General features: G+C 41.2%; 1 protein-coding gene across 3 annotated transcripts in view; it reads right to left on the bottom strand.

Annotated features, from left to right (window-relative positions):
* The window catches only part of DPYD (dihydropyrimidine dehydrogenase), a 526,421-nt gene that overhangs the window by 39,434 nt on the left and 459,300 nt on the right, over positions 1–27,687 (bottom strand). For all 3 annotated transcript variants that reach the window (XM_081008554.1, XM_081008553.1, XM_081008555.1), the window contains one exon: positions 22,644–22,823. In XM_081008554.1, the coding sequence (XP_080864680.1) occupies positions 22,644–22,823 (180 nt within the window). The remainder of the gene's footprint in view (positions 1–22,643; positions 22,824–27,687) is intronic.

Here is a 27,687-nt window from a genome sequence, read left to right as displayed (position 1 = left end):
CTTAGACATTTCAACTGGATTTGCTTGTCTTGTCTAAATCTCCTATTCTAATTGGTCTGAACACTTTGCCATTGTACCTCATACCAACTTCCTAACAGAAGGTGGTAAATAAGAGAAATAATAAATCCTTCATTATAAATGCAGACTGAGCAGAGCTAAAAGGAAAATCAATGTTGCAATTTTAATTTACCACTTCATTGTGTAAATTTATATGCAAGCCTTGTGCAATAAAGTTTTCTCTGGCAATTTGTGCCAAACAGAAATGCTGCATTTTCATTTTGCATTCTTTTCTACACCGAATAAAGGGCCCCGTTTTTTCTTAACTTTGTCCAAAAAACATAGGCTTCAAGCAAGACAAACTAAACATATAGTCATTGGTTTATCTGAGAGCTATCAATTCTACAAGCCATTGTGGTAAGGACATTATTTAAACAAGAGTCCATCAAATGCAGAACATCACAGCTGATGTTTTATTGCTTCCATAAAAGCCATCTTGGCTTGAGTATACAAGGACCAGCACAAACACAAACTCCAACACAGCTGCATAGCCAAACCTACTTAAAAATGTATTGTTTTCGACAAAGGGCAACTAAGCCAGTTTTGAACAACATCTTCTGAAATGCCACTTCCAGAGAACTAGTCCAGAACACATGGCAAACAGCCAAATCTTAAGAGCTTGCAGCTTTCAAGCTGTGTATGGGAAAACCTTGGAGTTCCTTGGAAGCTTATGAAGGACTCCTCAATGTGAATATCAGAAATGGCATACATGGTTACCCAACAGACAGGCTGCCTAGCCACATGGGGTGATTGTTATATACTCAAGCCAGAATGCAGCGTTCATCAAGCTTTCTGGATCTGTTAGCTGAAACTATGTGAGCCTGTAGATCATTTTAAACCAGAAATGTTATGTCTGGACCAAGTTCCCGTTAAACAATACAGGAATAAATACTTTAAAGGTAAAGGGACCCCTGACCATTAGGTCTAGTCATGACTGACTCTGGGGTTTATTGGCTGAGGGAGCTGGCATACAGCTTCTGGGTCATGTGGCCAGCATGACTAAGCCACTTCTGGCGAACAAGAGCAGCGCACGGAAACACTGTTTACCTTCCCGCCAGAGCGGTACCTATTTATCTACTTGCACTTTGATGTGCTTTTGAACTGCTAGGTTGGCAGGAGCAGGGACCAAGCAATGGGAGCTCACCCCGTCGCGGGGATTCGAACCGCCGACCTTCTGATCAGCAAGTCCTAGGCTCTGTGGTTTAACCCACAGCACCACCTGCATTGAAAAGGAATAAAATTGAACATGTATTACAAGAAGAAAATTTGGACATTATATGTTTACAACAAACTCATGTAGCAAGAAAACATAGAAGAGCATTGACAAATACAGTCATACCTCTTGTTATGTCTGCTTCGTATTACGTTCTTTCAGGATATGTCCCGCGGTGACCCGGAAGTACCGGAAAGGGTTACTTCTGGGTTTTGCCGTTCGCGCATGTGCAGATGTGCAAAATGATGTCACGCGCATGCGCAGAAGTGGTGAATCATGACCCGCAGATGCGGGTTGCGTTCTGCTCATGTTGCAAACAGGGCTCCGGAACGGATCCTGTTCGCAACCAGAGGTACCACTGTAAAAGATTAGGGATGGACTTTATAACATCAGATAAGACACAAAAAAACCCGAGGTGTGGTAAAAAAACGAGGAACGACTAAGGGAGCTGGGCATGTTTAGCCTGGAGAAGAGGAGGTTAAGGGGTGATATGATAGCCATGTTCAAATATATAAAAGGATGTCACATAGAGGAGGGAGAAAGGTTGTTTTCTGCTGCTCCAGAGAAGCGGACACGGAGCAATGGATCCAAACTACAAGAAAGAAGATTCCACCTAAACATTAGGAAGAACTTCCTGACAGTAAGAGCTGTTCGACAGTGGAATTTGCTGCCAAGGAGTGTGGTGGAGTCTCCTTCTTTGGAGGTCTTTAAGCAGAGGCTTGACAACCATATGTCAGGAGTGCTCTGATGGTGTTTCCTGCTTGGCAGGGGGTTGGACTCGATGGCCCTTGTGGTCTCTTCCAACTCTATGATTCTATGATTCTATGTAAAAGACAAATGCAACCCCAAACAGCTATTTAAAGATGAGGATGGAAGAATGATAGCTATAGAGATAGCATTACAAGGTGAACAAATTGTGATAATGAGAATCTACACACCAAATGATAAAAAGTTGGAATTTTATAAAGAATTGGAAGAAAAATTGTTTGATTTTATGGATAAAAAATAATTTTAATGAGTGACTTAAATGGGATAGTCTCATTAGAAATGGATAGGACAATAAGAAAAACGGATTCAAAAGAAGGTAGACTACCTCTGACTTTCTTCAATTTGGTGGAGAATTTAAAATTGATTGATGTTTGGCAATTTAGACACTCATTTGAAAAAGAATATACCCATTACGTGGAGCCAAATCAGTCTGCTGGAAGAATCAACTCGATATGGATATGGATATCAAATTAGTTAACACTGAGAATAAAAAGAACTGAAATACAATCAAAGACTTTATTAGAGTTAAAAGAAGAAAACTCCACATTGAGGTGGAGGCTAAATGAAAGTCTTCAAGGTAACCAAATAACTATGCAAAAAGCTGAAAAAATTCTGAAGGATTATTTTGAACTGAACTGAATTTGGATAAAGGGACAGATCTAAATATATTATGGGATACAAGCAAAGTGGTAAGGAGAGGTTTTTTTATTCAGCAAAGTGCGCATCAAAAAAGAATTTGAGAAGGTAAAAAAAAGGAAATTATGGATGAACTGATAAAAAATGAAAAAGTTGATTAAGAAACCTCGAAAGGACTAAAAACCCCCACAAAATATAAAAATGTTACAGGCACAATTCTCAATGTCAGTGAACCAAGAAATTGAATGGAAAATTAAAAGAAATTTTGAATTTGCAAACTAACCAGGGAAATTGCTTCCCGTTTGTGGAATGCTCTTCCCAGGGAAGCTATGATTAGGTGCTAGGCAAAAACATTCCTCTGTAACCAGGCCTTTGGCTGATTGAACAATCTATGGCCTTTTGAACATGTTTGTGGGAGCGGGTTTATGGGTTGTTTTTGTTATTATTATTATAAGTATTTTGTGTTTTCTGTATTTTTAAGCTATAACCCACCCTGTTATCTTCAGATGAAGAGTGATATATATAAATGATGATGATGATGATGTAGTATTCGGAAGAGGCAACAACTGTTCTCGGGGTTGCTCAGGTATAAATCCAATGTAGAGATGGGGTTGCTTGTATCAATGGGCTTAACCATGCCTTTCTCTGTGTTGGATTTAAACCCCAAATTCTTACACACAATGCTTCCTCATAGCTTTATTAGTGTACATATGTGTGTGTGTGTGCGTGCGTGTGTGTGTGTGTGTGCGTGTGTGTGTGCGTGTACTAATTACAGTATTTCTGAAACTTGGATATAAGCACACACAAAAGGTTCTGTGCCTAATGTTTTAATTCTGTTCAATATTCATATTCACACACACACACACACACACACACACAGTCAAATAAAGAAAACTTTACCCTATTTTTTTCCTGTGGCATCTGGTGTTTGCTGAAGAGGAAATACGGTTATGGGCTGAGATGATGAGAAAATGTGAAGTACTCTTGCAGGACTGAGCTGGGAGCGTTGACGATAGTCGTGGGTTAAGACTGTTATGCATCAGTTGCTTACAACCCAAATTGTTTCGCTGCCAGTTCATTACTGAATGACAGCACAGAAGCAACAAGAATGCGACTGTAATCATGATATTACAGACTCGCTCATCATGCTCTCAAGATGAACACCTCTGTCTTCTCAAAGTATTTATAGAGCCTCCATACATGATGAAGCTGAAATGTTCCTGCAGTCAAAATGGTTGGGTGATGAGCAAGACCTTCCGCCTGAGACCCAGGAGAGGCACTGCCAATCAGAGTGGACATTATGGGGCTGGATGGACAAATAGACTGGCCTAGCACCCTACGCTCCATGTCTGCATATTAAATTTAAGTTAAATTGAATAATTAACCATGAATTCATGGTTGTTGAATATAAATATTCAGCATACCACCAAGTCATAGAGTGGAATTCAGTGCTACACTAAGATGAATATTTCATCAGTAGAAGCACTGCACCTAGCCAGATAGAATGATCCCTCATCTCCTCCCCCTGGGATTTCCTGACATGCACATGCAGCCAATTTTGGGGTGCATGCAGTGGGTGGAGAGGAGGAGAAACCCCATTCTGCAAGCAGAAGTCCTTCCACAGGGCTTCCACTCACATGGCTCATTAGTTGGACACAACCCTTTGAACAGGATTCACCTAAGTATTACTCAATTAGCTTTAATTGGGAAAATAGCTTCTACCAAAGGCATCATGGACTTTGAAGAAGGATAAAAGTGAGAAATGAGCTAAGAGGAAGGCACATTCGGCAAATCTTCACCGTGATCAACTCCTGCCCGGAAACCTATGTCCCCACATTGGAAGGAGGTGTGGCTCCAGAATTGGCCTCCATAGTCACTTACGGACACACCGTTAAGGCCGTGTTCATGGAAGACAATCTTACTTGGCTACGAGTGATTGCCAAAGAAGAGGATGACTCAATAGGAGACCTACATTGAAACCTGGCGTCTTTATCCAGATAGGGCTGGGAGAGAACCCAGCCTGAAATCCTGGAGAAAATACTGAGCTAGATAGAAGAATTGTGTGAGTCACTATAAGGCAGTGTCCTATGTTTTGTCTCTTACAGCCCTTCGGATATTTATTTATCTGGTCATTTAATATAAAAATAATTCATGGCCTGCCCTTTGTCTGCAAATCTCAGGATAGGTTGCAACAGTAATTGCTGAAATCAGTTTACAACCATCACCCCATGGTCGAAAGCTATCTGAAGACAGCTATCGTATCTTCCCTGAATCTTCTGTTCTCTAGGCTAAACATGCACCAGGGGATTGAGGGAAAACTAAAAGTCTTGCCTGTGGACCCAGCTCGTTGGAATGTGGGTCCGTCAGAGGTGGTGACGGGATGAGTCAGCACTCTGGGGCCTTGGCATCTGTCCTGGAATGTCAGGTGCCGACTCTGGGGTTGTGCTTTTCATGCCGGATGGATATTGCGATCACACACACAAAGTGCAAGTTACACCGATTTCCTAAAGGACATGCTTCTCAGTATGAGTGCTTAGGTCTGAAGAATGAAGAAAAGGTCAAGGAATATGTACAAGAACCGTAAGCTAAGCTATTATTTAGTATCGTGATTTATCGTCCCTTGTTTGGGGGTGAGATGACGATGTTTGTCACCACGGAGTCTTTTCCTATAGTAAGAGACTGGCTTTAAAAAACAAATAAATCTGTTTCTCAGTTTCTACAGCAGCCCTCCATGCTTTCAGCAGGCTACTCATCTTTATTAAAGCTGAAAGCTTGGTCTGCATGTTTATCCACTTATCTTTAAAAAATAATAAACCTGCAAATATTTTTGAGAAGACTTGCAGAGCCGCTCCAGGGATCAGAGTGGGTAATGGGGCTGGTGACATTATAGCATTGGCCAATAAATGACCTCTACAAATTCATCTTCCCCATTCTATATCCTGCCTGCTAAACTGTTTTGTGTTAAGCGCTTGCATAGGAGCTGAAGAAATGCATGTGTTTATAGAACAGCGAAATGGCCTCCATCGGTCAAAAAATTGCACATTTGTACACACCCTTATTGAACCTCTCAGGAAGTCTGTGAAGGAAGTTAGTAATTTCTTACTACCCTGTGATGTCACACAGTCAGCTTTATGGGTACACAGGAGACCTGGTGGGTCTGTTATATCCAAATCCAATAAAACTATTCACCATTACGCCAACCCCATTAAATAAAATTAAATGAATGTTCAAATAATGAACGAATAACTAAATAATAAAAGACCAATAGATTCTTCAAATTAATATTAGCATCTATCTACTCATTAAATATATTATTAGGACACCTTTCATCAAAATGAATTCCAGGGTGGTTTACAACAAGAACAAATTATATAATATACATGTGCCTGTATACACTAACAAAGACCACAAAAAAACCAGCAGGTAGAAAACCAGGAACACTGTGGCAAATGGTTCAGTAAGAAAAAGTTTTATGACTAGCATTAAAAGGTAACAACGTTGGCATCCACATGCATTTGCAAATGATTATTTTTTTGTCCTATGAAAAGTCATCAGTATTTTAGTGTGTATTTCTAATATACAAAGCTTGGAATGTGATTTTTGCCTAACATACACCTATTTACAAAGCAATTTTATCTAGTATGCTGCTTTTCTGGTATGGTATTTTACTAATGAATGCATTTTTAAGGCACATGTTCCCCTACCATTTATGGATTTTTGTACACATAACTGGGCTGGAGAACCACATTTCAAATTTCCGAGGACTGAGAATGTCAAAGGATGGCTCTGTTTCAGTTCTTGTATTGCTTTGGAACATGCAAATTAGCTAGGTTCGCCTTTAAATGAGAACTGATTTAATTTTTTTCCTCATCCCTCTTTGGGACCCTCCAGATGTTGTTGGATTCCAATTAGCCCAAACTAGCACGGCCAATGCAGGATCAGGGGTGATGGGAGCTGTAGTCTACTAACATCTGGAAGGCTACAATTTAGCCACTCCTTGCTTAGGTTACAACTGTGGTTGTCTTAGTTTTGGTAGAATGTCTGCTTTTGGTTTTAAAGCTTATTCTTTACTTATTTTTCCCCCCAAACAGTGCTCTTTTTTTGTTACCTGCCATGACGCAGCACACACAGAGTGACACTCCATTACATCTGCATAACTGGATTGGTAGAAATCAGCACCTTATATACTGGATTCCTAAAGTAACACTAAATTTCGCTGAAGTAAAATACCGCTTGCTATTTACAAAGTGTGAAACAATGTACTGTTGGTGGGGGATCTCCATACATATGGTGCGTTGAGCAGCGTTCCTAAATAATTCCCAGTTGTTAAAGGGGAAGATTGTGGGAAATGATATATGTAAGAATGAAGATGCAAGGCATGGCTTATAGTCACCGAGTTACACAATGAATTACATGAAAATCTCTAATGAATATGACAATCAAAATCTCAGATGCAAAGCACAGCGTATCACGGAGCTTTCTTCATTAAAAATGGTCTACTGCTGATCTGAATAAAGGGCAAATAAGGTCAGCAGGGATGAGGCATAATTATTTTAAGCGTCAGTTTTCAAAATACAGAAGTGCAGTGAGAATGAGTAAGATTCCAAGAAATTAATAGGATGCTTCCCAGAATCTTTTTGGCTACTGCACTGCTGTAACATGTGCCTGAGTTGTTGATTAGGCAGAGGCTGAAATCCTACACTTACTGGGGCGGAAGGGCTACTGTTAGTGTTAATTATTATTTTTTAGTAAACTGGGCAATGCAAGAAGTTAGCCCCTTCAAAAAGGCAACCTAAATTTTGCAGCCTGGATGTGCCTGAACTGGCCACTCACAAGCCTGCAGGAGTTTCTTCAGTCCATGTATAAGAGCTGGAGTACAGGATGCACCAGGTTAACTGCCTGTGAGGGAATGGGAATATGCTGTCAATGTGCACATCTATTTTGGTGGAAGACAGTGGCATAGCATGGGTTGGAGGGCTGCGTGGAGGGAGGGAAAGGGACAGAATATGCATGTGTATTCAACTGCCTAACAGTGTCCGTGTCACCCAGGAGATCCCATCTGCAGAGATAAGAAAAGAGGAGTCATTCTGTTGTCTGGAGGGGTCACTTCCTGGATTGCATGGAGAAGCTGCTTTCATCAGAGCCCAGCAATGGAAGCATGCAACTGTACTGAGGCAGCACTGAGTGTTGAAATTTTGTGCACCTAACCATTTTGCTCCTGGGGCAACCGCACCTGTGCCACCCCCTCCCCATGCTACACCACTGTTGGAAGATGCCTGCTAATTGACGTATGCATGTACCAGACAGCAAATCATTGTCATGAAGAATAAAGATTGGACATGCACAATCAAAAGAAATATTAGATAGTGCATGACAAGAAAGTTAACTTCTTGTCACAGCTCTCATAATCAAAATGTTCAATTGCGTAATGGTTTAAATTAATTGACGTTCAAAACTTCTGATCAACTAAAAAGGTCACCTGAAAACAGCAGATGGCAAACTTCACCTTCTAAGAACACTTAGGATAACCCATCTTGTAAGATGGTGTCTGCTGAAATAAACATGCTGAACTTAAAACAAGGATGCAGCATCTTTGGGCTTCGAGATGTTGCTGAACTGCAACTCTCATCATAGTAGACCATGGAAGGTGGGGGAAAGATGGGAGTCAGAGTCCAAAATCTGAAGGGCAACAGATTCCTGATGTAAAAATATATATATTTTTTTGTTTGCTTCAGAACTATGCTTCACTTATATGCAAATGCAAATTAATTAATTAATGAATCAACTAAAACCCACATGAGTAATGACTAAGATGGTGACACAGCCTTGATTAAAATCATTCTTTCTAAACAAGTAGATTAAAACCATTCTTTCTAAACAAGAACTTCTGTTTCCCAGTCTGTTCTGAACTCCTTTCCGCTTAATAACTAGTTGACAACAGAGTGAGCCATAAATGAACGCAATGAATGCAGCTATTTTTTGCAGATTTGTCACAATGGAAAAGAAAAACTCTGCATCTATTGTGTTTCATAGTTATTGGTGCTCCCCCCCCCTTCAGTGATTTTCCAATTGAGGACTGCCTGCCCAAGAACTCCTCTATATGACCTGTTTATTGAGCATTCATACAGATTTGCTTGCACAAAGCTTATGCAGAGGTTATATGGTTTCTGTGGTTTATTGAGCATTTGTTCCTATTTATTTGTGGGGATGTTATATGACAAATAACATCCATCCTGATTTTTTTATGTAGAGGTTTTCAGTTTCCCCATCTGTCTATTGGGTTTGGTGCATTTCCCATCCTTTTCCTAATCATATAAAGTCAGTATTTTTAAAAAGCGGATTTGTTGCAACATAACACATTAAATCCACTTTAATTGTGCAAACTTAACTTCCTGGTGCGTGACTGAATTCCTCCCATAAACGGTCTGGAGACAACCCTAAATTACCAATGAAATAAGAATGCTAGCCAAAGTAAGAGTGAATATATACTGTAACACACATTAAAGTAGCACTTCTAAGAAACGTTACTAAATAAAAGGAGAAAAAACTAAGCAACTAGACCCTAGTTGCCATTTGGCCATTATCTTAGTGTTCAGTTAGTCTCCATCCCTAAAATGAAAGTAAAAAAATGGTCCATTTCAAAAGGGTGTTTGTTGCACGGGAAACAAAACAAAATGATGCTAATTACTTTCCATATTACAAGTGCAGTTAAACAATTATATCATAAGTAACTGCAATGCATTTATGAAATGGACAATTTTGAATATGCATTTCACTAGTGAAATTCAAATATTCTACAGTGCTTTAGACATAACAAAAGTTGAGGTATGGGGAGAGAGAAAGATACGGAAAGCTTGCTCTGAATTTAAAGAACTGCCCTTCTCTGCCATTGAAGAAAATTCTTCCACCAGCAAATTCCGGCTGACTGCTATGATGAATGCTTTATCACTAAGATCCAGGCTCCCTTTAAAACAGTGATTATTATTCTTGTCATGACCCCTCCGGTCATCAAATCATAGGGTCTTTTGTCATGAAACAACTGTCCAATAAGGAATAATCTAGGGAAAAGCCTGTAGCATAATATCTTCTACCTCTTTATAGTCACAGTAGGAGTTGGAAAAATCTACTCCTTCAAGTTATTGCTTGCTTAAACCCTTTTTTGGAGGAGAATATATCTTTAATTATGTGACATAAGAAACTGAGCTTTTCAAGTTCCAGAGCAGTTGGAAAAGGACAGTTTCCGTTTCAAAACAACCTGAAAGTACTCTCAGGGTTCAGCAAAGGCTAAGATCTACACAGATACTAAGAGTCTGGCATATTTCCCAAATAAGCATGGCAAGAACCTGCCCCAGCGGGACAGGTGGAGAAATTAAACCTCATTTGAATTTTGGACTATTTGGATCAGATTGAGAGCAGATCCTACTCAGGAACTACACTGCAGTTGCCTAGACAAAACCATTTCAAAAGCAAGGCTTGTTTACAGTAGGTTCTCAGATGGCCTCACCCAAGATATAATTATATTATTATATTATATTATATTATATTATATTATATTATATTATATTATATTATATTATAATTATATTGTGTGTTGTTGTTTATATCTACCTATTTACCTATCTATCAAATCAATTTATATAATAAAAATTATCACTACTTAAATACATATATAGTTGTGCTGCAACATTCAGAATTGTTGTTGTTTTAATGCCATGCCATGCTATGCATTTTGTGTTTTTATACTGTAAACTGCCCTTTGGTCTTTAGATGAAGGGCAGTATATAAATTTAATAATGATATTTATATTAGCCACCACTTCTACTTTAATTTACTACAGAAGTAATAAAAGGTGACTTATTGCTTTTGACTTTCTTGAGCTCTATTCACTTAGAAGAAAGCTCCATTATGGCCAGAGCCCCATAACCTAGTTATCCCTGCAATCCAGAGCATCACGCATGCAAAGGCCTCCCATTTTCTGCCACCAAATACTCCACTTGAACATGGCTCCTTCTATTATATGTGCCAAGAATTTTCCCATCTCACAGACTATGAAGCTACATGACTCTGTCATACTTTCATGTTCAATTATATATAAAATATCCCACCAGCTTTTCAGGCTGTAGTTGGCTTACAACAATGCACAGAACACCATACAATGATAAGAAATCAATTAAAAACCACACCATCAAAAAAAAAACACCCCACATTAAACAGCAGCAATAAAAATCTATAGGATCATATTATCATAGAATGGTAGAGTTGGAAGGTACTCCGAGGTCATCTAGTCCAACCCCCTAAAACACAGGAAACTCAACTAAAGCATCCATGACAGATGGTCATTCAGCCTCTGCTTAAAAACCTTCCAAAAAGGAGAGTCCGCCACCTCCCGAGGGAGACTGTTCCACTGTCAAACAGCTCTTAGTGTCAAAAAGTTCTTCCTGATATTTAGTCAAAATCTCCTTTCTTGTAACTTGAAGCCATTAACTTTTTTTTTTTTTTTAGTGGTGCATCACATTGCTGACTCACGTTAAATTTGTGGTCTACTAAGATTCCTAGATCCAAAAATGACTGTTCTATGGTGCCTGGCCAAGCAAAAGCATCTTAAATGTTTCTACTTGGATGTTCCAGAGGTGGGGGCTGCTACCAAGGATGCCCTGCCTGCCCTAATTGTGGTGCCAGGCCATTGCTCTGTAAATCATAATGCAAAACTGACGGACCATTAAAAAGTAAGGAGTTACAATTTCAGAGGCTCAGTAAGAACCAGTGTGGTGTAGTGGTTCAGAGTGGTGGACTTGTAATCTGGTGAACTGGGTTCGTGTCTCCGCTCCTCCACATGCAGCTGCTGGGCGACCTTGGGCTAGTCACTTCTCCGAAGTCTCTCAGCCTCACTCACCTCACAGAGTGTTTGTTGTGGGGGAGGAAGGGAAAGGAGATTGTTAGCCGCTTTGAGACTCCTTAGGGTGGTGATAAAGCGGAATATCAAATCCAAACTCCTCCTCTTCATCATCATCATCATCATCATCACATGCCTATATTTTGCTAGGCACTGTACTCCCCGCCCCCCAAAAACCCATATACAACATTCCAAGCCTGAAGGCTTGTAATCTAAAAGACAACTCAAAAGAAAAAAATGTGGAAAGGGGGAGAATGGGAAAGCCAGCAACTTCAGGCACAAATTCTTCAAAAAGTTATAGAAGTATTAAATGGCCAGGTGGAATGGCCGCAGAGGAAAGGAGAGGCCAAATGGCAATTGGCTCAAGCCAAGCTGAAGAGGCAAGCCCCACTGTCCCAGCCCTCTCTCCATGTGGCTGGGTTTCAGCATCAGCTAGGTGAGTTTCAGCATCAGCTAGGTGAGCCAAATAGCAGATGGTCCCAGCTGAGCAAAACAAAAGTAAATCACAAAGAATCAAGTTCTGGCAGCAGGCAGTCTTGCCTGACGAATGCTGAGCACAAAGGCAGAAAAACAGGACATCAACTCAGAGCAGCACAGGATTGTACGACGCAGTCTTACAGGACCATAGAAGCAGAGTCAGATCAACGGCCCACCTGGCTTAGTACTGTCTACACTAACCAGCCCTCTGGGGTTTTAGACAGGGAGCCTCACCCAGCCCTACCAGGAGATGCTGGAGACTGAAGCTGGGACCTTCTGCATGCAAAGCAGTTGCCCTACCACTGACCTTTGGGCCTCCCAAATACGTTATGATAATGTGTAATGGGGTAAAGAGCTTTGGTTGTGACTGGCAGCACCCCTGCCACAATAAAGGTGAGTATTAAAAAGGTAAAGGTAAAGGACCCCTGACAGTTAAGTCCAGTCGCAGATGACTCTGAGGTTGCAGCGCTCATCTCGCTTTACAAGCCGAGGGAGCCGACGTTTGTCCGCAGACAGTTTTTCCGCTGCATGTGGCCAGCATGACTAAGCTGCTTCTGGCAAAACCAGAGCAGTGCACGGAAATGCCATTTACCTTCCCGCCAGAGTGGTACTTATTTATCTACTTGCATTGGTGTGCTTTCAAATTGCTAGGTTGGCAGGAGCAGGAACCAAGCAACGGAAGCTCACTCCGTCATGGGGATTCGAACCGCCGACCTTCCAATTGGCAAGCCCTAGGCTCAGTGGTTTAGACCACAGCGCCACCCACATTCAAGGTGAATATTAGGAGTTAAAACTCACATTATGAGCTTGTTGTTTCAGGAACTTTCTTAGGACTTCAGCATTAAGGGTTATGCAAAGAAATGAATCAATAAATAATTAATAGAAAAGGGCCACAAATAGGCTGATTTACCCCCAGAATTTTTCCACATGACCATACACACCATGAGCCAGCATTTATCACCATGAACCTAGTTTCTGGAGGGAAAGCAGACCAAGGCTACCTACCTGCGTCTGTGATTATGCAGAGACATTTGCTGCTCTTCCTGACGACGCAAAAACCCAAGGCTCTTTCCTTGCAACATCCCATCTATTAATCTAACCCTAAGCCATGAAAAATATGTGCGTGTGTGTGTGTGGAGGGAATGTATCGAGTGAAGCCACACTTAGTGCGAAGGGGTTGATGGAACATACAGAGATGTTATGTATGGCAAGAGGTAGAAGGGGGTAAGGGTTCGTCGTTAATAGGAAAAGATGTCAAAAAAATTGAAACATAATAATAGTGCAATTTATCCTTGCTAAACGTACTGCAGTGCACTGTAATTAAATATGAAAACCTAAATTTATCTCTGTGTTCGGCTGTCATTAATTTAACAGGGAATGCACATGTTGTAATCTAATGGCTGATTCCACCAGTTCCCCTCCCAACGCGCAGCATATTAAAATGTATATTAGCCTCAAGGTGCATAAACACAAAATAATAGGGCAAAGGTTTTGGTGTGTGGAGTAGGGGAGAAAAAAATCCATGCTCAAAGGCCGTCAAGTAGCTGGTGATGCAAGGGAGCCACTCACTTAGCCTCATTAAGCCAAAGCTCTCTTTTGCTTGTCTTTTGTTCTGCATGACAGCAGCCTCTTTGTTGTATAATAATTCATTCCAAGTTCGTTCCAAGCTACCGAAACTGGTGAACTGTGGCCATTTTAATGAGAAGTATTGGTGCTATGCATAATCTGGGAGCCACGTGGACCAGGCAATCACAGGGCACTGCAGCCAGCAAAATGAGAGACTGTCGAAATCACAAATTTGTCAAGTTGTTTTTGGACAGGGGTATTATAATAAGCACTAAAATATGCATCCTATTACTTTGCATCTGCCAGTCAAAGATCACTGTAATGAATGCATGCTGTAGGGTATGACCAGGCCGTTGTTGTAAGTAAAACAAACTGGAGAGTACAAAAAAGAATTATGTATTTTTGGCAGGGCTTTACTTATTTTTAAATCCTTTTGCATCAGGAGCTGGATTTTTCTGGCACCATGTCCAACGCCAGCAGTGAACACACTAAAACTGCCAAAGCTAAAGAGTTAACTGGAATACATTGCTGTTGATCTCTCTCTCTCTTTCTTTCTCTCACTCTCTCTAATGGCTGTGTTTACTAGCTGAAAAAGACAATCTTAAAACACAGCACTCACTCCCAGCAAACGTAACATACAGCCCACGAAGGCACACACAGATTAAATCATTTTAAAACTCACCTCGCAATCATTTTAGCATCCTTTGTTTAAAAGTTGCTACTGAAAATAGCTTGGCGCTTTGCAAAAAGTATATTTTATAACAACCCACAATCTCACAAGGGGATCCTAGATAGGGACAGTACACACACAAATACACTGTGCATACAGCACCCCCTCCTCACCCCCAGGCGGGTATGGGCACAAGCTTTAGGCTCGCAAATGCATAACATTCAGAATCTTCACTGATATCTGTCTCATGTGAGTGTTCATCCCTGGGCACAAACTCGCTATATTCAGATTCCATTTGACACAATCAAGGATGGGAAACTTGGACAGAGGCACATGCTAATGGGCGTGTTCAAATGTGACATTCCTGGGAGGTGGGAGGGGGCTTGCAGACCTTCCAAGTGTCCCCATTGTCCTGGATTTACAGAAACCATCCTGGTTTCTGATTTGATCCCGGAATGTCCCCCTTTTCCTTATGATGTCCCTATTTTCATCGGAGAAATCTTGGAGCGTGTGGTAGGAAATTCTTATTTTCATCAGAGAAATGTTAGAGGCTATGGAGCTATGTGACCCCTTAGCCAAGGAGATAAGTAACTATACAACCTTTAGAAGACATCTTGAACGCAGCCCTGTACAGGGAAGTTGTTTAATGCTCATTATGTCTTTATATATGTTGGAAGCTGCCCAGAGTGGTTTAGGTCAGATGGGCGAGGTCAGATAGGTGAGGTATTATTAATTTATTATTATTATTGTTACTGAATAGGACTAGCACATTTTCATCAGAGAAATGTTGGAAGGTATGGGCTTGTGAGGACAGAGACGCATTTCCTGCTCTCCGCTATACACCAGAGGGCTCTGTGGACTGGGCTGCCAGAAAGAAAAGGAACACTAGGCATGTCTGCACCTTTTTACACAGTGGTGAGATTCAAAACTGCTGCATGCTGTTCAGATTCTTACCACTTTGTTTATAATTGGTGAGATTTCTCCTCGCTGCCCAGATCGCACGTCCTGACTTAATGCTACAATAACGAGGGGGTAGTATTTTCATTCTTTAAAATGGCAAGCTGCCTTCTTTACACAAGCACAAATCTGCTTTGTGTAGTATATATGTATAAGAAAGTTATGTAATTATATAACTTACTAATTTATGTAGCTCTTTCTAATATATGTATTCATTTCTAATTTAAAAAACAAACAATAAATTGAATGATAAATATGTGGTCTGCCTCAGTTTATGTGTATATGATGCATATGATTTACACGTATAAAACACACATGCCTAGTGAAGCACTGATTTTTTTAAAAAACAATAGCCATTGGGGTGGGCAACTGGGCAGGTCGAAGAAGGTCTTTAACCCTTTTCCTGCCTCTGCACTTTCTTCTCAAAAATGCCCTTTCCCCAAACTGGTTTTCCCACTGCGGGACTGCAGGTGCATGCTTACTGAACGTGAACCTCAAATTCCAGTAGCTGCATGGGGATAATTTTGTGAGGAATGACACTAAAGGGTGGGGGGAAAGAGCAAGGCACTTCCTGCATCTCTTCCATTCAAAACACAGGCCTCCCAACGATGCGTCTCCTCCTCAGGACAGGGCTTGGCTGCATGTAACACGCTGCTTGCCTCGCAAGAGGGTTTTTCTGCAGCTCAGCCTGTATCGGCTCAGAATCAATAATGGAGCCAGAATGCATATCTCAGAGGTAAAAGTAAACAATGGAACCGAGCTAGCCCTTTAACACAGAGTGATGGGAATGTTCTCCTCCGGGAGTCAAAAAGCAGCTCATGGATTTTTCAGTTCTGCTGAAAATTATCAACTCTTGTATTCCAATGCCTACAACACATTTCGTTTGGTGGCCAAAAGGCGCTGCTTTTTTGTTTTGTTTGTGTTTGTTTTGTGTTACAAAAAACTGACTGATTTAAAAAGGCCAGAATGGAATTGAATCTGTTCTGGTTTCTTAAAAAATATTTAAAAGCAGTGCTTTTTTTCCTGGGGGTACGCATACCCCTAAACATTTTGCGAATCTAAGTTTGGCCTCATTGAGGGGCAGTATTTCAATATGTGAAGGAAAACGAGAGTACCCGTAAACCCTTTTTTTAAAGAAAAAAAGCACAGTTTAAAGTATTGGATTTCCTATCTTGTGCAGCAAAATAGTTTGGTGTCATACACAATAATCCTAAACTGAAGCTAACTACACCCTTAATAATTTTGTATCGGTTTGTTCTCTCTCTCTCTCTCTCTCTCTCTCTCTCTCTCTCTCTCTCTGTGTGTGTGTGTGTGTGTGTGTGTTTGCAAATGTGCGTGGTGGTGGAGGGGAGAGAACAAGCTTTATTTACATGTTTGTATACTGGTGGCACCTGAATAGGTAGATGAACTGACTTAAAGGCGGTTATAGACTAGAACATTTTGTTACCACCAGCAGACACAAGTACATTTTTCAAACATAATTGCAGAAAGTCTGCAGAGAGCGATCAAGTAAGGAACCAATGAAAGACTCTTGGAAGAGACAGACAGCAGCAGATAGTGACTACTTATCGATCCAATTCTACTATGGGGAATATGATGTGAAAACACACACATGTTTTAGCAGACTATTTTTTACACTATCCTCAATGTCCCCTGGAACATTAGTTTGAAGGCAAAAGCATCCTTACACCTATATTAATCAGCTAATGCTGTTTTATATCCAAAGTTTTTATTTCTGTTCCACAGTACAGTTTGTCAGGTTGCAAGGGAATACCAAATGAATCATGGAAATTAATGAAAAACAATGTGTCACGTTTGCTGCGCTGGGTTTTCACATGAGAAGTTAGATCCCTTTTCTTCCCCCCACCAAAGGTTTTCCACAATTCACTGTACTGTATTACAAACCTTTCCTCCAAACTAATACTTGCTGGATGAAATGACATCAGAGTCCGATACAAACAATTGCTGAAGCTTAAAACATTGCATGGACACATTATTAACAATGCAAAAGAATCAATAAACCCACAACAAAAAATAAGCTGCTATTATTACCAATTAAAAAATAATAATAATAATCACCACCAGCTAACATAAAAGTTAAGTAGAAGCAATTCACAGCAGGATGTCTGACAGCACCTAAAACAGCACAAGGCTTATGAGAGCTTTTATTAAACTCTTTAATACACTTAAATTCTAACTAACCTATGATGAAAAAGTGATGCAGAGAAAGAACTTCTGTCAGCAACAAGAACAATGAAGCAAATTCAATAAGCGCAAGTCACAAACTGCACTGATGGAGAAAATCTCCAGTCCCCCACAACCCCCCAAAAAACTGCTCTGGGAGGGGGGGAGGACTCTCCAGAGCAGATTCTTTCTTTTGAGGGGGGAAGTACGGGGTCTGGAGAGAAGAAACCCAAAGTCCTGTTGCACAATCAGTGTTCCTTTTGTGCAAGCAAGAAGATGTAATTGAGTCTCGTCCTATATCTTTGACTGACAACACAGTTCTGTCCTTGTAAATTTCTGCTCAGAGGTAAGAACTATTTAGTCCAGTGGCGCTTATTCCCAAGTAAGTTTGTATAAGATTTAAGGCTTGGACCTATCTCGTTAGCAGGGCTGTGCGAGATTCTTCAAGGTTCTTCAGAACCTCCCCTCTCCTTCCCCTGAGTCAACCTTTTTGGCATGCTTCTAGAAAGCAACATTCAAAATCCCATCTACATCTTATCCATATCCAAAATATCTAATCTATAGTGGTACCTTGGTTTATGAACTTAATCTGTTCCGGAAGTCCGTTCCTAAACCAAGGCGTACTTTCGCATAGCAGCGGGGGACTCAATTTACAAATGGAACACACTCAACAGGAAGTGAAACATGTTCTGCTTCCAAGGCAAAGTTCACAAACCAAAACACCTACTTCCGGGTTTGCAGCATTCTTAATCCAAGTTGTTCATAAACTAAGCTGTTCTTAAAGCAAAGTACCACTGTATACCATTAGCTAGACATGCAATAGGTTAGTTGTCCACATGGAGGAAACAAAACTCACTATTTCATTTAGAAACTTCAAAGTAAAAAATAATAATCTCCAAATGGTATACAGATAAAATTATACATAAAACCTGATCAAAATCTATAAACTATTTAAAAACAGACTTAAGAGCTGCTACATTTTTTTCTTTTAAAAAAATCATACCTTGCCATTTTGTTTTATTTTTAAATTGTGGTGCATCCCTTTGAAAATGGCAACATCATTATGAAAATCATACAGTGTTCTGACCACTTTAGTCATTTGGAAGTAGATCCTTTGACTGAAACTAAGTGAGATAATTCCCTTTTATACATAGTTATAACTAATTTGTCAAGTTTTTGAATCATGGGTTACACAGCTGTGGGGTTGAGCAGTCTGTCAATATTTTTGTTCAGATTCTCCTAGTAAATGACCTACGTTGCTGGGTCACATTAACAGGGAAGGGAAATTTGGATAACATCTGCTAAATGTTTACGGTGGCTGGGAGCAGGCAAAGCATTCCAAATTCATTGGGTGTTCTCCAGGCACAGTTAAGCAAATCATTGGCACTTAGCTGTGCCCTTCAATAGAATATAGGGAGTGGATTAGACCCTTTTCATTTCTTTCCAATTTATAGGCTGCTGCGCTAAAAATGGCTTCCAAAATGAACAGGACTTTCAATTAAACATGTTGAAGATCAGACTGCAAATGACAGGACATGGGTGGGATAATTTACTTACTTTATTTGTTACATTTGTATCCCCCCCTCACCCTTCCTCTCAAATGAAGGGTTTCAGAGAACATTCCTGAGGTAGGAGGCAAGCTTCCGGTTCCTGCAATTTGTCAATATTTTTAGATGACACCCAGATGCAAGTTTTGCCACTTATCTCCTCCATCAGCCTTCTCACCCCTGAAAATGAATCTGGCGCCTTATCCGCATCCAGAAATGGATGCTGGAAAAGAAGACTAGAGGATGAAAGGAATGGTTTTGTGTTTTGGGGCTTAGACCCCATTTGTATTTAGTTTTTTTTTGGGGGGGGAGCGAGTCACTTGTATCTCAGCATCACTTTGCCATCTATGAAATGGGTGTTTTGTGGCTGGTTACTCCCACATTGGCAGCCATTTTGTGAATGAGCATGACCCCCATCCAGGCATAGCTGTCAACCTTCCCTTTTTTTGCGGTAAATTCCCTTATTCCAGCGCCGTTTCCCACTGCTTCCCACTGCTATCCCGGATTGTTAGATATCCCGTAGACTGTCCCCAGGACAGGTGAGGCTGCTGATCCCTTATTTTCGAGGCTGCTGATCCCTTATTTTCAAATCTGAAAGTTGACAGCTATGCATCCAGGGCATTTTGTAACAGCACCCAAGGCGCACTCTCAAAATTCCAAATGTATCCATCCATGGCCCCCCCAAAAAAGCTGGAGAACCCATGCATTAGACTCAGGGCTGTGTCCAAATACCCACTCAACCATAGAGTTCACAGACTGACCACCAGGCACGCACTACATCTCGGTTTAAATGTGTCTCAAAAAGTTGTTGTGAAGATTAAATGGGAGGAGAGCCATGTGAGCCCTGAACTCAAGGATAAAGGGAAGAGAAGGATAAAATTGTAATGCTACAATCCCATTGCTGATCTGCAAGGGCTTTTCAACCAGGTGGAAGCATTCACTAAGGAGGGAGGAGGACAAAGGGAGGCAATTTTTCGGGAGGCAATTTTTCCAACTGTCCATCCTTCTTGCAGTGTCCAGAATCTCACCCCCCCCCCAAAAAAAAAAACAAATCTGGAGGATATCACAACCCCATCCCACTCCTTAGAATAAATTTCGAAGTTGTACTGGGGGCCTGCATTGGGGAGGGGAAGTCAGCAAAAATTCTTTTTCTGCCTGCATTAGCAGACACCTCTGCTTCAGCAACAGTGCAGGGAGACTACTTGGGTTCAGCCTGATTCAGTATTGGACTGAATTGTTATTTTCAGTGATTTAGCCTGGGGAGAGGGGACACAGGTTTTTCTGTTTTTAAAAATCTGCTAAATAATTTAATGCTTGCATCCAATGGTCTTTAAAACAAGATTAGTCCCTTTGATTTTCCATTCATGTTAGATTTCCAACATAACCAGGTAAGCTAAAAAAAAGAAGAAGTAAAGTTAAAGGACCCCTGGATGGTTAGGTCCAGTCAAAGGTCACTATGGGGTGTGGCGTTCATCTTGCTTTCAGGCCAAAGGAGCAGGCATTTGCATTTGTCCACAGACAGCTTTCTGGGTCATGTGGCCAGCATGACTAACCCGCTTTTGGCGCAATGAAACACTGTGACAGAAGCCAGAGCGCATGGAAATGTTGTTCCCACCACAGCGGTACCTATTTATCTACTTGCCATTGGTGTGCTTTCAAATTGCTAGGTTGGCAGAAGCTGGGAAAGTACAATAGGAGCTCACTACCATCAAGCAGATTCGAACCGCCAACCTTCTGATCAGCAAGCCCAAGAGGCGCAGTGTTTCAGACCACAGCGCCATCTGCATCCCTTCTAGCCAGCTGAGCTACCTTGGATATGACAGCATTCCCTCTTCCCTCACCCACTTCAATCTTTTCCATGGCATCAGCATTTGGGTTAAGATTCATTTATATTACTAAATGTTTAAGAAGATTTTTGCACCATACCTTTATATAGAATCATTTCTTGATATAGTGACAAGCTGAGAAAACTATGAACTGCAGTCCCTCTTCTCATTCAAAACATTGAAAAGTGGGGTGAGATGGGAGGGGAAGATTCTCTCACAAGTGCTATTTTCCATAATGCAAAGATACAACAAAAGATGAAAGTCCTTGTGTTTCTGGATGACCCTGTGTTAGGCAGATGTGAACAAGCCTTGTGATACTATGAAAATAAGTGTCTGGGGAGGGGGCTGCTAAGCGGGGTGGGGTGGCAAAGAGACCCTGAGCAGAAGAGAGTTAGTACATAACCTCAGGCACCTGAGTTTAACCACTGAGCTTTAGAAGTTGAAACAACAACCCCCCAAAATGTTTAATTATTATTCTTAAAAAAAAAAGACCTAGAAAGACTGTACTCTCCAGGGCTTAGTGATAGGATTGTCTCTACAATCGAAAGGTAATGTTATAATTTTCAGAGCTTCACAGAGAACAAAGAAACCTTCCCCCCTCCCACTAACACCTTCCTGAAAAGAACTGCAGTCTCCAGCAATGATAAGCAGAGATATGGAGGTATCTGACACTCCAAATCCTATTCTTTTGTAAATCTTTGCTTTATACAACATTTTCAACCATGTTATATTAGATTTTTCGAAGGATAATCAATAGGCATGATGTATAACTGAAAGCACTCTTCAAAGTGAATCTCTTCCAGAAGCCAGAAACAAAAGCCTAGTGCTTTCTTTCTTTCTCTCTCTCCTCCTCCTGCTGAAAATCTAGCCTGAGCAGTGGGGGGAGGCAAAAGCCGCCGGGGAGCAAATTAAAAAGCCGGTTTTGACCACGGCTCTCCTCGTTGAAAGCAAAAGTCACCCTGAGCCGGCTGTAACTTATTCCAGCTGGCAACAGTCCCCGAGGAATCCTGTTGCAAATTGGGAATGCTTAAGCATGGCAGCGACGTGGAGAGAATTCCGACATGGCTACAGTGGCGTGAGCTTCCAGATCAGCTGGAAAGGGAGGTGGAGCTCCTCCAGGGAACGGGTCTCAATGTTCAAGACTGTGACCCAAACTCTAAATCTGTTTTAATTGGTGTGACATTTTCCAAAAAAATAAAATAAATTGTTGTATTTGCTAATGGGAAATTATAAGGAAATAAAGGTTTGCCCTGATACAGCTTGAATGAGCCCCCCATACATCAGGACTGGCTTAGTTCAAGGTATTGGAGATGACCTACAAAGCTGGAAGTGGCCTGACTCCAGCAATATCTGGAGACTTGGCTGTCTCTACTCACACATGCTTTTAAGACCCGTTGGCAGTCCCATGAACAGACTAGGCGTCCGTGGGGTTCCCTTCTATCTTGACAATTCCATGGTCCCATGAAATCCCACATTACCAAGCTGTAAGGTCTCGATGGGATTTGAAAATAGTGTGTTCCCATACCTGCACACCATATAATGATGATGTTTAATGGATCAGCTCAACAACTGCTTCTCTGGCATGTTTTTTGAAAGGGGAGAAAAACTGAAGCTGGCCAAGTGGAAGGTTAGGAATGTGGCACAGCTTGGATTGTGAGACCAAAACTTACTAATTAAATACTTGGGGTTTTTTTTCTTCTCCACCCCAGACAGTAGCATAGTGGCAAGCTTCATACTATATGGAAAGGTGGCATAAAAATCTTGTAAATAAATAACGAATTAACAAGCCTCGGAGCCCAGTACCCAGCACAGCCAAGCATCTGAGAGTGAGTGGTCTAATGTAACATACCTTTCCCACCAGGTCAGCGATCTTGGGCACAGGTTTTCCCTTCTGATGCCTTATAGTTGGTGGGCTCTGTCCATCCCAGTCTTGAAATTCTTCTATGCTTTGCAGATAAAGCAGAGCTCTCAGCCCAGTGCAGTAATCCTCAATCACAGTAAAATCTTGATTCTGTATTGCACTGCAAACCTACAATAGAAGATGCAAACTTTGTTACTATGGAAATGTGTATCTATTGATGTTAGAGGCAGAAGGTACAGAACTCATGAATGAAGGTGACCGACCTTTTTGAGGCATGGATTGTTATACTTGCTGTAGGGTTTCAGGTAAATTGGTAGCCATGAGTAGGTTCAAACAGGACAGAGTAATCAGTTGTTCTTTACTCTTTTCTTTGCTTTAGAACTATTGATTTGGCAACCAATCCATTGGTCCAGTTCTATTTGTCAGTAAGCGTTCATTGAACATTCAGAATTTTTAGCCCATATTAAAGGTAAAGGTAAAGGGACCCCTGACCATTAGGTCCAGTCGTGGCCGACTCTGGGGTTGCGGCGCTCATCTCGCTTTATTGGCCGAGGGAGCCGGCATACAGCTTCTGGGTCATGTGGCCAGCATGACTAAGCCGCTTCTGGTGAACCAGAGCAGCGCACGGAAAACGCCGTTTACCTTCCCGCCAGAGAAAAGTCTATTTGCACTTTGGCGTGCTTTCGAACTGCTCAGTTAGCAGAAGTAGGGACTGAGCAACGGGAGCTCACCCCGTTGCAGGGATTCAAACCGCTGACCTTCTGATTGGCAAGCCCTAGGCTCTGTGGTTTAACCCACAGCACCACCCGCGTCCCCTAGCCCATATTACTGCCTCACAATAACACAAGTACTTGGATGTATTCACTGATAAGCAAGCTGCAGCAAAATAACTGGAACTTGCCCCTTGTACATTTTATTAGTGTGTGGCATAATAATGCTTTTCCTGAACAAAATAACTTGAAAGCTTGCCATTTCCAGTTACTTTCCTACCTGCTTGTTCCAAACTTTAATTGGAAATGAGCTTTGAAGAACAACCCCCAAAAGAAGAATTCAATATTATAATATACCTCCCTGGCTTCCATTTGCATTAATAACAAAGAACTGCATTACTGAGTGCTGTGCTGAAATGTGTTCTCCAATTTTTTTCAAAAATCTTCTTCCCCTATGAAAGAAGCTTCAGTTTTTCTGCCTCTTTGTCAGAGTGCTCTAGAAAGTCTTCAGAACTTCTGTTGTTTTTTAAAGATTTGGAGGGTGTGGAGTTAAGCTTAACTTTATTTTGTGACAGTGGCCATGGATGGTATGTCTGTGCTTTTCTTTCCATTAGACATTACTCTAGAACAGCCTTTCTCCACACTGGGTCCCCCACACTGACACTCCCACCATCCCTAACTAGCAGGACCAGTTGTCAGGTATGATGGGAGTTGCAGTCCAACAACATCTGGGGACCCAAGGTGGAGAAAGGCTGCTCTAGAACTTTGCAGCCTCCCTGGCTGCCTGCACTCTCTGATCTGAAAAAGCCACATGGAAGGAGTTGCTTCCTGGTGGCTCCTTCTGAACTTTCATTAAAGCATGGGAAGTCAGAGAGGCTGGCTTCTGAGCACCTGAGACCAATGTGCTCACTGGTTTTGCTTTTAAAGAAAGGGTGTCCTTTTAGCTGCTTTTTTAAAAAAAGAAAAATCTGCACTGATTTGTTTGCAAGTAAAAAGAAACAAGGAACAGTGTTACACACACACACACTATGCAGCCTCCCCAACTTCTCATGTTTGTAGTAAAACCAAGCTGTGGACATGAGTTTTTCAGGAAACAAAGGCATCCAGGAGGACTGCAGAGTGCAGAGAAATGGTGAGTAGTCTGAATGAAAAGAGAAACGCTCCGGGCCACTTTAAAAGGTAAAGCAAGCACACACATTAAAATGGCACATTCCCCCCCCCCATGTCCGCTTTGATCTTTTTTGAAAATAACTTCTTTTCTGATTAATAGACTGAGAATAGTAAAATAAAAATGCAGGAGGAATTTTCAGCACAGTGCTAGTATTATTCCAAAGAACTCTTGCACATTTGGACATAATATGAAATGCCCAGCTATTCCAAAGACACACACATACACACCACCCGACCACCTAAAATTAACTTGCGCAACTTTGAAGCCGCTACTGATGAAATCCTAGGTAACATCATCAAAACTTTTTGGGTGCCACCTGCTGTATCATACAAGCTACTGTTCATGGGGCAGGGTGGAGCGGATGTGGGAAGAGTATACTTTGAAATACTGTACACTACAGCTGCTCAGGAAGAAACAAGGAACAAGTATAAAATATGCACAAGAACATTTCCTATGCAGCCCATTTACATTACACAAAATCTGTTTCTCTGGAGGAACAGTGTGAGCATTAATTAGGTCTGTTATACCTTCCATAGATTTAAGCTTTATCTTTCTCTCTCTCTCTCCCCCGCCTCTCTCTCTTTCTCAGAACAATTATAGAGAACATCATTATAATTTCCTCCACAGGTTATTTAACTGTAAAACTCAACCAATGCTTTATTTAAATTTCTTTGTTCACTAAGGGCTTCTAATTTTTAAATATATGAGTAATATTTTTTTTTCCTGGATGCTGGGGAAAAAAGAAAGGGGGCATTGAAAATGCAGGTAAAAGATATGCTGGCTTATATAATTCAAACACGCCAGATTCCCATGCCGAAACATTATGGTATTTTGACAGTTTGTATGCAGTTGAAATACGCAGGGGCACAACTATTCTAATTTTATACACAATGTGATTTTTAATGTGTGGTTTTTTACCTTATTTTAATGGCACCAATTGAAATAGTATCAGGATGCACTGCCTTCATAGAAATAGGGAGGCCAGCCAATCAAATTCCCAGCTGTGCATCAAAGCATATATCACGACTGATCCTGGCTGGCTGAGATCTCACAATGGACGAGAAAGCAAGGCACGGTGCTGTGACAATTATGCATTAGGAAATGCAAAAACCAATTGGTAGGGTACTGCATGATCTGGGATAGCTCTTATGGCACAGCAGGAATTCATCCAACAGATTATATATATAAAATCTCAGGTGAAACTATATTCTTACATCCCCAAGCAGGGCAAGTACCCCTCTTATGAAGGCAGGATGCGATCGAGCATGTGTGAGATCACCATGTGGCATGATCCAGAGTTGTTTACTGCAGCAAACTGAATGCCCCTCCACTTGAACTTTCTACCTCCACCAACAAGGCATTAAAGAGAGTGGGCAGTTTGGGATGGTTGCTGTTTTGATTAAGAGTCCTCCCCCCAAAACAACCCCCTATATTGCTACACCCACAATCTTTATCAGAGAGACAGCTCGTTAGTCAAGGTTGGCCCAAGACATTTTGCTGCCTGAGATGCTGCAAAAATCCCCATCCCACGTCAAGGTGCATAGGACCCAAAGGTGGTCAAGTTATTTCGGCACCCGAGGCAGGAAATCCCACAAGAGCTGCTCTCTGAGAGTAAAAATACATTAATAAATAACTGTCCTTTCGTGACACCCCAAATCAGCCACATCTTTCTCACTCTGCCTAATCATAGGGCTGACCGAGTGAGCTTAACCTACCACTTAAACCTGTAGATGGCACCTGTAGATTTACCTGTCATGAAATGAAGGGAAGAGAAAGAATGAGCTTTTCTGTGCCCCTGTCTCATTCTCTCCCTTTTCTGATGGGCCATTCGTTCAAGGCAATGTCCAAAATCCCTTGCTGATGCGCTTTATTTCTGCACATTCCCCATTTATTAGCCACATCACCTGCTGCATTCAAATGAGCATGTTTGCCTGTGCTTATGTACATCCATCAGCTAACATTATAAATATTTGTTCCCACTTGTTGTATCTGTACAACACCAAAAACAGCGATATCGCTGTGTACTGCATTTAGCAAAAAAACACACGTTAACAGACAATCAGCGGAGATCAAAGTGAGTTTCCAAGTAGTTTCCTGGCAATTGAGACAGCAGCCTCTTTCATCTGTGCTGTTACGGTGGCAGTGTATTCTTTGGAGATCACAAATGTTTCACTCGACTATCATTTCCCCCCTTTGTCAAAGTGATAAAATTCTAGCATTTACCAGAATGCCACCTTGCTTCCCCCAAAAGGTGGAGGCTCGGTTCAGCTTTGCTACTGAACTGCAGAAGATTGCCAAGTAAAAGAGCTTTCCAAATGCCACCCTATTAGGAAGCCAGCCTTTCACCTCAGTGTTTCTAATATTCTCACCATATCAATGGGATAAGCAACAAAAACTGTACTCAAGGTACCTTAGAAAGGTCCTGCAGTGGATAGGTTGTTTTGATTATATTATGTTTAATTTGGCTGACTTCAAAATGTTACTCAGTGGCAATACACGAAAGGTAAGTAAAAAGTTATGCATGCCGTCCATTAAGCACACTTGCCACATTATTTCCTTGCATTTTAAATTGGCAATGAGAGACACAAAATAAATCAACCTATGACTTCAGGGTTATAAAAGTGCCAAGGTAAGCCGAATTCATTTCTTTTTGCAAAGTCAAATCGAGACCATTTCCCTTTTTGCTCACTTGGGTAATATTTTTGGAACTGTAGAAAATGGCATGAAAGCACATCACGCAAGTGTCATCAAAACTTCAGTAGATGCTGATGTGTCTAATACAAATGAACACTTTGGGTGGTGAAAAAGTGCATATCATGAGTCGGATTTACCTAACGCACGCGGTCAGTGGAAGTCTCGAACAAGGACTTAACATTAATAATAGTTTTATTATTTGTACCCCATCCATCTGACTGGGTAGCCCCTACCACTCTGGACAGCTTCCAGCATATATAAAAACATAACAAAACATTAAACATTAAATCCTTCCCAATACATGGCTGCCTTCAGGTGTCTTTGAAAGGTTGTGTAGTTCTTTCTCTCCTTGACATCTAATGGGAGGGCATTCCACAAGGTGGCTGCTATTATTGAAGACCCTCTGCCTGGTTCCCTGTAACCTCACTTCTTGCAGTGAGGGGACCGCCAGAAGGCC

This window comes from Podarcis pityusensis (genome assembly GCF_964106645.2).
Source record: "Podarcis pityusensis genome assembly, chromosome: 6".
In the NCBI taxonomy this organism is placed as follows: domain Eukaryota; kingdom Metazoa; phylum Chordata; class Lepidosauria; order Squamata; family Lacertidae; genus Podarcis; species Podarcis pityusensis.
This window is presented reverse-complemented; position numbering and strand designations above follow the sequence as displayed.